This window comes from Electrona antarctica, assembly GCF_951216825.1.
Source record: "Electrona antarctica genome assembly, chromosome: 24".
NCBI lineage: Eukaryota > Metazoa > Chordata > Actinopteri > Myctophiformes > Myctophidae > Electrona > Electrona antarctica.
The window spans coordinates 30,954,963-30,969,019 of record NC_136803.1 but is presented as its reverse complement, the minus strand read 5'-3'; the positions used below and the strand labels follow the sequence as shown (position 1 = coordinate 30,969,019).

The 14,057-nt window shown below is 43.2% G+C and overlaps 1 protein-coding gene across 1 annotated transcript; it reads right to left on the bottom strand.

The window, feature by feature from the left end:
* Positions 1-1,384: 1,384 nt before the first annotated feature.
* Positions 1,385-11,054, bottom strand: LOC306917617 (extracellular calcium-sensing receptor-like; the record flags this gene model as incomplete). The annotated part of the gene is made up of 8 exons (XM_079495915.1): positions 1,385-2,352; positions 2,440-2,563; positions 2,683-2,910; positions 3,248-3,523; positions 4,254-4,523; positions 6,733-7,003; positions 7,542-7,672; positions 11,031-11,054. 8 exons carry the CDS (start codon positions 11,052-11,054, stop codon positions 1,439-1,441), a joined length of 2,238 nt encoding a protein of 745 aa, XP_079352041.1. The 3' UTR covers positions 1,385-1,438.
* Positions 11,055-14,057: the final 3,003 nt, after the last annotated feature.

Genomic DNA, 14,057 nt, shown 5'->3' with positions numbered 1-14,057 from the left:
GTATAGGATGTATAGGATATTTATTGGGTTCAATTTTATATCTGCCTGTCAATGTCTCTGACTTTAAACCATCCATAACTCTGCTCGCTGTTCAAGATAACCACTTCCAGGCAAATGCAGGTGTTGCAAAAAGGTCAATATCTCCAGAATGGAACATGGTAAAATCAAAATGTATTTTTTTAATTGAAGTGGACAAGTTCAGCTTTCTTTTGATGTATGCGTGTGATTCTCGCTATAAGAGAACATTTTGCTGTGGGCCCCCGAACAAGGCCTTTGTGCAATGTTAAACGGTAGCAACATCAAAATAGGCCTGCCGAGATCTTGTAGCAATCAAAGTGTTAAGGTGTATTTTATCGATTGAGTCACCAAAATTTATTTTTAAAAGCTTTTTTCATCAATTTAAATGTTCCCTTTAATATTGTGTGAAAAAAAGGACTTTATCTTCATATCAGAAATTATCTTGTTTTCTTTCAGTAGACACCCCCTATTTTGTCAATTTTTTCATGTCCCCAATGGCCTTCGATGAAAGTGGACTTGAGATATGACTATTACAATTTTACAAAAATCCATAAATTATGCCATTCACATGTACATTTATCGGTGCTTTATTGCTGGTCATGTTTAGTTTTTGAATAAATATATGATTAATCATTAAAATAGCATTATCTCTGTCCCCCAATCGCACTCAACCCCGTTACACAAGTCATTCTCCCCTCCATAACAATAATTAACTGGCCCTTTAGTGACATCACCAACAGGAAGTGTCATTCTACAAGTCTTCTGAACAACATGCTACAGAAAGAGGCAATATCACACCTTATTTTACAATGTTTTAGAGTAATTTATACTCTCACATATGGTCGTAAAGCATAACAGCTCAACTCCGTTACATGGAATAAAGATAGAAAACAATTATTTGTGAAAATTACGTTTGTTATTTCAACAATATATCTGATTTCCTAATCGAATGCATGCCATGTGGTCTCCTCTTAATCACCACAGGTAGAGTAGTGGCCATCTTCAGTAAAAAATCACAACCCTGTGTATAATGGGGTTGACACAACACAACCCTGTTATTATATTATTCTATATACAAATACATAAAAATATTAATTGAATGCCTGAGATGGGAAATTATGTTTTTCTGATCACTAAAGATGTCCTTAATATTGTGGGCTATTCAGAAAAGTAAAACCTTTCGGTCAAATTTTCGAAAGAAAAAAAGGCCAAATCGTACCGGTTTCGTGGAGTGACTCACTTAAGAGTTAACTACAGTTTGGTCATCATGTAAACATGACAGATGGATTACTAAAATGCTAGTTTTAGTTGAATTTGGAAGAAAACTGCATATCCTAACAAAGTAAGCAGCAATACAGTATATTCATACACATAAATAAATAGTAAATACACAAAGTGTATGAATGTTGCATTTTTGCTTCTACGTCTTGGTGTCACCTCGACCCATGATGGACTTCTTAGTGTTTCTCTCAGGTTTCAAAAGCATTAAATAACACTTTGGTCCAAACAGTGACACCAATATCCCAAACGTAGATGCTAAAATAGCAAATACCTCCACTACATCTGCATATTTTCCTGGAGAGCTGATATATGCTGGGATGAAGGCTATCCACACGGCACAGAAGATCAACATGCTGAAAGTGATCAGCTTGGCTTCGTTGAAGTTGTCTGGCAGATTCCTTGCCATGAATGCTAGGAGGAAGCTGAGGAGTGACAGTAACCCAATATAACCTAATAGCACTGCAAAACCAACTGTTGATCCCACATCACACTCATAGACTATCTTATCGCTTTGATATTGTATGTTTTTATGCGGAGTTGGTGAGGCAGACAGAAGCCAGGCTGTGCAGATTGTTGACTGGATGGATGTAAGAAACAGAACTGTTCCTCTCTGCTGCATGGAACCGAACCACTTCATAATGTCTGCACCCCCAGGCTTGGAGGCCTTGAACACAGCCAACACCACCATAGTCTTTACCAGGATACATGACACACACAACACAAAGCTGATCCCGAATGCTGCATGCCTCAGCTGACAAGTCCAGAGCCTGGGGTAGCCAATGAACAGGAGTGAACACAAAAAACATAGTTTGAGGGATAACAAGAGAAGGAAGCTGAGTTCCGAGTTGTTGGCGCGTACCATGGGTGTGCTTCGATGATAGATGAAGATTCCCAGGACAATGGCACACATAACTGTGCCTAGCAATGAGATGGTTGTCAAGGAGATACCCAGCGCCTCATGGTAGGAGAGGAACTCCACGCTCTTGGGGACACAGTGGTCACGCTGAGGACTGGACCAGAAGTCCTCTGGACAACTGGTGCACTCTGTAGAGTCTAACAAAGAGGCCAATGTTGAAGGGACAAAGAAGTACAGCATCATTCTAAAGATAGCCTATTAAGGTAACTATATCGTAAACCTACCAGTCTCATTGCTGATCTCTCCCTCGGAACAAGCAATGCAGTCAAAGCAGCAGACAGGCTCTCCTTTCCTTCTGGCCACACGGCTTCCAGGCAAACAGCTCTCACTGCACACTGACCGAGGAGGCTAGAGACGGAAGTAACACTGATCAATTTCAGTCTAAAATACATCCACTAAATCACATACACATAATGAGCTCAATATTAGCTTTTTTTTCTCCTTAATTATTTTTTGAAAAAGCTTGCCTTTGTGGATTCAAAGCTCCAGAAGATTGTGTCTTCATCAAGGATGAGTTCTTCATCTCCGGAGGCTGACGTCTTGAACACACCTACATGTTGAACCTTTGCACTTCCATCAGGGAGCCATGCCCAGTTCATGACATCATAGATTGGTAAAGCGTCACCATTCTCATCAAATGTTACATGATCACCAAATGAGGTGGTGAAGTTGATCTTTTCCAGGTAATGCACAAGCTAGAAATGATGAGCAAACGTACAAATAAGCACGGCTGTATTAATAACTTTGGGGAAGGCCCGTTTAAATGGACAGGTATCAGTCAAAAGGAAGACATCGAAGAGGAAGGATGGATGGGGAAGGATCAACATATGTCAGAACAGGTTCTGACATATACGATACCTGGGCACCATATATGGGGCTTTCCCAAAATGTATGGGGAGTTTGAGTGATACACTGGCTGACGGACAAAAATGTACGATTTCATAGTAAATAGTAAATCATTTACATAATTATGCATTATTATTTTACATTTTAATCCTACTAGAAACATTAGCATGTGACTTGATATCAAACCTGCCACGGCTGTATTGTCTGCAAAGTGGCACAGCTGTGCCCAGGGAAAGGCCCTCTTCCTGGCACACACTGCAGCATGTCATGGAGGGCGTGGGCCAGGGCATACACAGCCTTGTATATATTATACTCTGGCCTGAGGTTAGACACATCCAACAGGGTGCTTTCTGCTGTCCCAAGGTCCTCTTGCCCAGTACACACCCTTCCACCAGCATCCACCCACTCTGACGGAAGAGGTGCAAATTTACACCCAAATGTGTGCTCCCAAAACTGCCTCACCTGAAGAAACACCATGAACAAGAATAAATGCCATGTGAATATTAAAAAAGCCTATATGTCACCGTTTTACATTGCAGCAATAAATTAGACAAAATACTCACAAAGGTATTTTCACGTGTGTGGTCATTGTCAGGATGTATTTTTAACATGAAGTCCTCGAGACCTGCTATTTCTCCCCGCCGGATGGCGAGACTCAGGACTCTCAGGTGAGGCATAAATCGAGGAGTCTGGAGTAGATGAGCTTTCATCCATCCCACATCGGATATCAATTGCAGACCCGTCACATTCTGCCTTACCACCTGTCCATTAGGTGTGTGTGTGTGTGTGTGTGTGTGTGTGTGTGTGTGTGTGTGTGTGTGTGTGCGCGTGGTAAAACATAATTTAAAAAATAAATGCACTTATTTAGACTAAAGGCAAATGAGCACAGCTATAATCCATTGTTCTATAGATTATCAACACAAGCGCAATATAATATCAATACAATAATAAAACAATTATTTTTGACAGTGATATTTGTGTATGGTGTAATTATTTGATTGCTTAAAAAGTATCAACGAGTCAACTCAATATTGAAAGTGATGAACCTATACGAACGTGACGAAATTGCATTTCACTTGAGAAAAACAAAACACCTGCAATTCAATTACAAACTATATTTGTACATATCGTTTTGATGTCTTCACTCCGATGTAACTCATTCCAGAGTCCTTATAACTATGCATACGCAAACCTCCTCCATCAGACGGACCATGTTGATCCCGTATATAAACTCGATGACAACGCGAGCCGTGGATTCCTTCACCACCCTGACGATCCTCTGGAGCTGGGCGGGGTCACCGTCCCAGGGCAGCACCTCCACGTAGGCCACACAGCCCAGACCGGACCGGGCCAGCTCGCCCTGGAGGATCCGGGCGGCATCGTGGCCGTAGTCATCGTCAAGGAACAGCACTCCTACCCACGTCCACCCCAGCCGCCTCATTATCTGGAGCATAGCTCGTATCTGATTGAATACAGGGACGGAAAGGAGATGTAGTGCTTACCAGTGGCGTGCACAGATAGACACTAGGGGGTGCTCTAGCACCCCCTGCCCTTTTGGCAATGTGCCCTTTTGAAGAAAAAAAAAAAAAACGTTTTTTTTTTTTTTTTTTCTTTCAAAAATAGCAGACCTACAAGCTCGTAGCGCGCCACTCGGTGGCGCGCTATGAGCTTGTAGATCTGCTATTTTTCAATAGCTAAAGCATAACATAATGCTAACACCAAAAGGGGTTCCCGCCCAAAATGGGTTAAGGCAACCGGCCGGTTCCACGCGCTGCACAAGGTGCCCTTTTTTAACTTGAGCACCTGCCCCTCTAAATGTCTGTGCACGCCACTGGTGCTTACTGCTCATTGTATAGATTCTTCACATGTTGGTAATTAAATTAGTGAATCTCTTCGACACAGATTCCAAAATGGAGGGGGGAAAAAAAGTCTAATCTTTCAAGAAAGATACATCCTCTCTGCTTCAGCAGTAATAATACACACAAAACACAAGCGATTATGCATTACTGATTATTAAATTACAGCAGGATGTGTTCTGGTGGCCTGTGCACCATTGGTGATCCATGAAGGTAATGCACTGCACAACTAGTGCACAGTTCCTGACCATGAATTCAGTAATGCAAAAAGGGCCTTTTTATCCTCTTTTATTTGGGAGAAATAGAATGCAACTGGTATTTGTGTGATACAAGGACAGTGGAATTAAAGACACCATGATGATTATTATTATTATCATTATCATTATCAGTGGAAATTTGAGGCTTTACTTGCGCTTCAATTCCAAAAGTACTATGGGCTTAACTACTAGGATCAGCTGATTAAGAGCAGCAACCCTTTGGCAATACATATCACATAATATTTGTTTAGTTTTCCTTCTCCCCAGCACAGGACTAGGATGAAGCCAGACAGTGTTTTGGGACTGTGTCCCTGTGCACCACTGTATAACCAAGAATAGATATCTTTGCAGCTGAAGCAAACCCCTCATCTTAACCCATTTTCCCACTCGACACAACAGTGGTGCCCAGGTTGATTCTTAACCCATTTAGGCTGACGTCGAAATAAATAAAAAGTCTTCTGAAAGAATATAATTATATTCAAAGATTTGTGCCACATTTTCAGGATTTTTCAAAAGATAGCAGACCTACAAGCTCGTAGCGGGCCACTCGGTGGCGCGCCATGAGCTTGTAGATCTGCTATTTTTCAATAGCTAAAGTATAACATAATGCTTAGTTAAAACACCAAAACGGGTTCCCGTCCAGAAAGGCCGATGCATAGGCCTACTTCACTTAGTTTTAGTGCCGACATTAAATCGGGTCGGCAACCCACCCCGGACCGATTGTATTTTTTTTGGCTGAGTGTGAATTAAGTGACATGTGTGGAACATGGAACACATGCACATCTTTTATCTGGAGAAGCAAATGTCACCTGGGATGCAGAGCTTGGGATGGTTCTAAAGAAGGATGGAAACTGATCCCGGTCACTCAGACAGGAGCACATGGCATAGTAACTAACCTGCAAAAAGGCACAAATCACCAAAGGCCTGTCACCATTATTACACACTGAGAAATCATTAGCCTATCTATTGAAAAAATGTCATACATGTCATTTACACAATAAATAGTTAAAATAGTTAAAAATAAAAATAGTTAAAATAGCATGTGCTATTTAATGTAGATGAACTATTTCTACTATTTCTTTCAAAACACATTATGAGTGTAAAATGATCAAATGTGTCCTATTTTGGCCATAGCACATTATTTATTTTGACTGTTGGTCATTTCTTCATACATGCAAGTTATTTGTCATATCTGCCCAGTCCGGGGTTTGTTTACAAAGTCTAAAAGCCATGCAGAAATGTCATTTTTATGTTATACATTATACATTTATTATATCTGACCAGGAGACCAGTCCGACTCAGCGCCGTATAATTGCTACACTTTCGGGTTCGGAACACAGATGCCCCGTGCTGCGACCTTCTGAAGACCTGCTTCACCCACTGCCCCCAAAATGTGCCCGTCCTGTTCCGGTGCTCCGCCTGCAATTAATTATGTTCCATGCCCTTTGAAATAAGAACTATAATGCATTGTTTAACATAATTTCTATAAACCGAATAACCAAAACGAAGCATATACAAACAAGGGGGTTCAATGAGGCGTGTAACCGAGGAAACTTACCATGGGCACTTTGTACAAACCCAATATTCTAGAGATGGCAACAGAATGCGATGAGTGATCGACCACGATGCCGAGCACCGGAGGAGACCCGGCGCAGCTCTCGTCCAGGTTAAAGTGTTTCTCTCTCCCACTGGCCATCGACAACGCTGCACGGAACGCCACCCCCAGCGTGTAACAGGCATCATAGAGACTATACCCCAGGGTCACGTTGGGTAGCAGACTGGGGTTGCTGTTGATCTCATTGATAGCAAAAGCCATGGTCTGGGCCCACCTGAACTGTAGAATGTTAAAACTGACAGACAAAATGCCACTATAACCTTTAACCCATTTTGACCTGGGAACGATTCTACAAATGTCTTCTAAATCCTGACAGTTTTCTCGAAAACCCTATGTTTCTATGTCAGTGGTTCTCAAACATATTCATGTCAAGGACCCTAAATATATATGACATTGGCCGCCGACTCCCCATCTGAAAATATGTTGTTCCACGGACCCTCCCAGTAGCAAAGATTTGAGTTAAAAACTCGCTCTGTACCAATATATTCAAAGATTTCAGGCACATTTTCACGATCTTTCAAAAATAGCAGACCTACAAGTTAATATCGCGGCACTCGGTGTCGCGCTATGAACTTGTAGATCTGCTATTTTTCAACAGCTAAAGTACAACATAATTCTTAAAACACCAAAAGGGGTTAATGTTTATCTTTGGATAAAACGCACAATTACGCCTTATGGCAATATCTAAAAAAACCAAACAAGCTCCATTGTTGTCTTGCTTGCTGTTGTGTTTGTGAATATCGGCTACCCACCCGTAGCAGGTGGTGTCCTGGGGCTTGGAGGAGAACGGCAGCTCAGGGAAGACAGAGGTGGTCTGGATGGGAAACAAACCGCCCAGAACAAAGTCCCCGGCCTTGTGAATTCTGTTGAGGTTAAACTGTGCCTGCAGCTCACAAGAAGAGGAAGGTGACGCAGACAAAGGAGAGAAGGACGAGAACAATATCAACGTCAAACACAGTGGAGCCCTCATGACCGTCCGCCTCTGTCTAACCCGGTCCCCAGATTGTTTGTCCAGTTGATAGCATTTATACGCAGTGCTGTGCCATCCCCTGTGCCACCCCTTGTGCCAATCCGCAGAGTCCTCAGACCCGCACCCTAGAACTGGTACTCCCAACGGGTCCAGTTCGAGGGGGGGGGGGGGGGGTAACCTCTAATGATGACACCACCTCTCCTGAGTACTGTCATGCAGCAGGGATGGATTGAACTACTCCACAGATCTCCTGGCACATGTTCTTGCATTGTTATTATAAAACTTATTTTCTCTTTGGCCCTGACATCTTTTGAAGTTATTGTGGGGCTTCTCCTGCCTTTATTGATTCTCACCATGGATGGACAGTAAACCAGTGGCGTGCACAGACATTTAGAGGGGCAGGTGCTCAAGTTAAAAAAGGGCACCTTGTGCAGCGCGTGGAACCGGCCGGTTGCCTTAATCTATTTTGGGCGGGAACCCCTTTTGGTGTTAGCATTATGTTATGCTTTAGCTATTGAAAAATAGCAGATCTACAAGCTCATAGCGCGCCACCGAGTGGCGCGCTACGAGCTTGTAGGTCTGCTATTTTTGAAAAATCAAAAAAAGAAAAGAAAAAAAAAGTTCTTTTTTTTTTCTTTTTCAAAAGGGCACATTGCCAAAAGGGCAGGGGGTGCTCTAGCACCCCCTAGTGTCTATCTGTGCACGCCACTGACAGTAAACAGTTAGAGAGAGTTGGGGACTGGGGAGTGACATGCAGCAAATGGCAGGCACGAGAGAATTAACCCTTACTCAGAAAACTCACTAACATGCAAAAAAACAAACCTCCATGTATATTATTTTAGTCTTACTCGACCATACTGATTAAATGCTGTTCCTATGAGCCGCTAGCAGCCCCTTATTGCCCCACCCTGGACCTTAGTGGTTTGAAGATACAAACACATACTAAGTTGATATCAATTGGCCTCAGGGTGAGAAACACCCTGGTAGGACTCTAATGGTTAAGATTTATATTTTTAAGAAATCAAACAAGAACCGTTTCAATCAAGGCTTAATAATTTTTATCCCACGATTTTGTAACCCATTTTTCACCCCGTGTCAATTATCTAATGTGACACACCCTCCGCCAACCTAGTCCCCATATATGGGGGACATGGGGAGAGTAACGGACTTGAACTCATGCTTCCTTCATGCCTGAGTGTCCAAGTTGCTCCTTGGTACCTACCCTAGGGGACACGGGGAGAACATGCAAACTCCACACAGAAAGGCCCTTTCGCCAACCCCGCCTCGTATGGGCACTGATGAGTGATGACGTGGAGGAGGAAACACGCCGCCAGCACCCACAGCGTCCCGAGCGGGAATCGAACCCAGGACCTTCTAGCTGTGAGGCGACAGCACTACCAGTACCAACTGTGCCACCGTGCCCCCTAGCTCAGACACTTATGACGTAAAATTGTCCATTCATTGTCAATGGGAATTTAATCTTCGTGTAGGACAAAAATAGACACTTTAGCCGATTTGCTCAGACACATATAGGTGCAAACAAACTTGTTCAGACGAACATCTACACTAATAGCTGAATATCCCTCAAAAATATCCGTTAAACCCTTTAGTCCATGCAAACTGAAGCTTAACATTACATTTCCTCTACTGTTAATTGTCACTTTCTGAACTAACATATTTTGTAATATGTTGACACTGGGTGGCGATGGGTCAGGGGTAGAGTGGCCGGCTGGTAACCGCAAGGTTGCCAGTTTGAACCTGGGCTCCCCCAGAGAGTTAGTGTCAAAGTGTCCTTGAGCAAGACACTGAACCCCTAATTGCTCCTGATGTGCTGGTTGGTACCTTGCATGGCTTCCGCCGCCATCGGTGTATGAATGTGTGTGTGAATAGGTGAATGTAATGCACAATCTATGTAAAGCGCCTTGGATACAAGCCCAAAGTTCACAAGTAATATCTATGTCTTTAGTGGCAAAGATTATGTTAGAGGCAAAGATTAACTTTGACGGAAAATGCAGAAAAATTGAAGATTATGGGTTGTTTAGTTATTAGCCAGTTCAGGTTCAAGTTCAGGTTCATGTCAAGGACCCCAAAAGATAAGAATAAAAAGCAATGAAACTGAGTTGGAAAATAGCAAATTGTATGGGTTAAAGTGGTTGAACTGATGTTCCTGGGGACCCCTGCATGGAGCCTCCTTGAGGACCCCTGGGGGTCTTCGAACCACACTTTGACAACCACAGAGCCTGTTAACGTGGCTGCGGTGTGTGAGAGGAAAACAAGTGTGAAGCCTAAAGGCATCTTCAACTCCCAAATGACAGTCTGTCTGCCAGACAGCTGCAAACACACAAACATGTTTTTTCTTTTAATTAACCCAGGCCTCACATACATATCAACAGGCCATGTACAAGCAACACGCCCTTCAACAAACAACACCATGCAATAACACTAACTAAATATCACATGGATCAATGCCTTAAATCAGCTGATTTCAAATTGGCAGGAAGGCCAAAGGTCAGAGACTTTATAGTTTTGCTCCTGTCCGAGCCAACTATAGCTAATCAACTGGACCGATCGCAATTGTGAAAGTACTTGTATATGCACGGATTGCACGCATACCAGGGCCACAGGGCTGGATTAACCATATGCTGCTAGGACACAAGGAGGGGCACCAAAATATATATATATATATTTTTTTTTGAGGGTTGATTTTTTTGAGGGGAGATTCTGCCCTGCGTTAATTCAGGGCAGAATCAAAGCATTAGGGCTACTAGAATGGTGCACGTGGGGCCTCTACAGTTGTGCCCGTTGCGCACTGGCCTACTCTGAACGATGCAAGTTGGAAATGCATGCCCCCCCAAGACATTATGTCTGTCTCCCTTTTATATGCCCATATATGGAGTTCTTTGAAAGGCATGCCCAAATATGCAGTATACATGCAGCCAGCTTGTGGTGTTCTGTGTCAGGAATGCCCAAATATGGAGTGTTGTGAGGTCAGAACAGGCACACAAAGCATTGTGCTATATTTGTATATGATGACAAGCAGCTTGTTTTTTTATGTATTTCCGTGATACCTTGTAATTTGTGGAAATTCAATAAAATACTTACTAAAAATGATCTGCACAGGGGCACTCATGGTGGTTAATCCGGCCCTGATGCACACTACCAGTATAAACCAAGGAAGAACCTCCGCCCCAAATGTTTCTAATTGGCCTAAGAAAACCGCCTCATGCCCTTGTATAATGTGTTCTGTGGGATCTGTCTGTCCCCCCTCTACCTCTCTGAACTCATCAACCGCCATGTCCCCTCTCGCTCCCTCAGGTCAAGCACTGCCAACCAACTGGAACCCCACAAGTCCAACAAACGAACTTGGGGAGACAGGGCCTTTGCAGTGGCCGCCCCTTCTCTTTGGAGGAACTCACTCCCAACAAGCCTATCTCACAGAATTTCCCCGCCCCCCTTAATACGCCCCCTTTTGGGGTTAGTGGTGATAGCGTGACGTCACTCCATAGACGCTACATGTTAACAGGGGTAATTTAAGAAGTCTACAACTTTTGTTTTCTCAAGGTAAGGTTTGTTCTATCTGTTCAAGCTGATTTACCATCTTGTTTGCTTCATAATAATATTGGTCTGTCACATTTTTACATTAGAAAATGTACTTAGATTCTCCAGAGAAAAAAACGTGTAAATGCTATTTACCGGAAGTGGGCGTGAAAAGCGGGCTGTGAGATAGGCCTATTCATATCAGAGCTGCCCCCACCTTCGAAATGTTCAAAAGCACACTCAAAACCCACCTTTTCAAACTGGCTTTCCCTACATAACCCCCCCCCCCCACACACACACACACACACACACACACACACACACACACACACACACACACACACACACACCCTTCTTGTTTGTCCTTTTTAGGGACCAAGAAGTCACGCAGTGACTTTGGTCACTTATTGTTTTTGTGTTTATTTTTCTTCTCCTTCTTCTTCTTCTTCTTCTTCCGCCAAAAATAGCTGTTCTGACTGAATGGTGCAGTCGGTTTTCGCGAAACGCGGTAATCTGGTAGAGGGCCATGCCAAACGGTGAATATGCGAAGCCCAAGACGATTGGCCAAATGGTGGCGCTATAGCGCTCAATTGAAAATGCTAACTTTGAACGTGCATAGCTCATGAACCGTTTGACCGTTGGCAATGACACTTTGATACCCATATGCGTCTCCTCATGCTGAACAACTTTCGTGTTCTTTTGACCTCTGACCTTTAGATCACCCGCCATTTTGAATTATATGATCAGTACTTCTTCTCCTTCTCCTTCCGCCAAAAATAGCTGTTCTGACTGAACCGTGCAGTCGGTTTTCGCAAAACTTGTCAACATGATAGAGGACCATGCCAAACGGTGACAATGCGAAGCCCATCATAATTGGCCAAATGGTGGCGCTATAGCACTCAATTGATGCAAAACTTGCAAACTTGCAAACTTTGAACGTGCATATCTCATGAACTGTTTGACCGTTGGCAATGACACTTTGATACACATATGTGTCTCCTCATGCCGAACAACTTTTGTGTTCTGACTTTTGACCTCTGACCTTTAGATCACCCGCCATTTTGAATTATATGAAAAACAGTTCAAATGTAACTCCTCCCAGAATCTTTGCTCAAAATGCACGAAAACTTCTACACGTGAACTTTGGACCTATACGGACAAATAATCGTAGCACATTTTTTCTAAGTGAAAAAATGAAGTTTTTATGAACCAATGAAAATTGCTGTTTTGTGAAAATGATTCTTCTGCCTCTAATACACACATATGCTTATGTCACTTTACTATGCGAAGCCCATCACGATTGGCCAAATGGTGGCGCTATAGCACTCAATTGATGCAAAACTTGCAAACTTGCAAACTTTGAACGTGCATATCTCATGAACCGTTTGACCGTTGGCAATGACACTTTGATACACATATGTGTCTCCTCATGCCGAACAACTTTCGTGTTCTGACTTTTGACCTCTGACCTTTAGATCACCCGCCATTTTGAATTATATGAAAAACAGTTCAAATGTAACTCCTCCCAGAATCTTTGCTCAAAATGCACGAAAACTTCTACACGTGAACTTTGGACCTATACGGACAAATATTCGTAGCACATTTTTTCTAAGTCAAAACATTTTTTTGAGCCAAAAAGTTTTTTTGAGCCAATGAAAATTGCGCGCGCACGCACACGCACACACACACACACACACACACACACACACACACTAAAGTTTGAGTACTTATGCTGAACTACCACTGAATGATTTTCCTGTTAACAATGGAGTAACTGATTGTCTCCGTGTAGCTCAGTCAGTCGAGCTCTTGCCCTTGGACTGCAAGGTTGTGTGTTCAAATCCAGCTACTGACAACTCAGCTTGTCAGTCTTATTTGTACATATTGTTGAACGCCCTGTGGGCTATATCAGTGAGATCAATAACTTTAAAGACTGGTGTGATAATAGCCACCTTATGTTAAACACCACAAAAACTAAAGAGATGATCTTCAATCCAAATCCATGGTTATGAACGATTGTCTGCCTAACACACACACGCATGCAGCCACGCACGCACGCACGCACGCACGCACGCACGCACGCACGCACGCACGCACGCACGCACGCACGCACGCACGCACGCACGCACGCACGCACGCACGCACGCACGCACGCACACACACACACACGCGCACGCACACACGCGCACGCGCACACGCACACGCACACGCACACGCACACACACACATGCAGCCACGCATGCCACACACACACACACACACACACACACTTTAACTGTGCGTGAAAACACACTGTAGTAATGGAAAGACATGCCCAAAATGAGGACACACCTTCTTGTTACCAAATCACTGAATGGTTTTACTGTTTACAATGTAGTCACTGATTGTCTCTGTGTAGGTCAGTCAGTAGAGCTCCCGCCTTCGGTCCACAAAGTTGCGAGTTCAAATCCCGGTACCGACAACTCAGCTCGTCAGTCTCATTTGTGCATGTTGTTCTTATTGCGCATTGTTCTTCTTCTATCTTGGTCCCGCTTTATCGCTGCTTGCAGCTATATTTATTATTATTATTGTATCAGCTGGTTACTGTCCTTACTTGTGTTGTGCTCCTGTAAATTAAACTGCCTCATGGCTAAAGGGAATATAGGGTTACTAAGGAATATGCGTTATGCCAATGTTGGTATAGCGCTATTTAATTCCCTGGCGAGGTGGCGTGACTTGCATGACAATGAATTGTTACTTCTACTGTAAATATCACTCACAT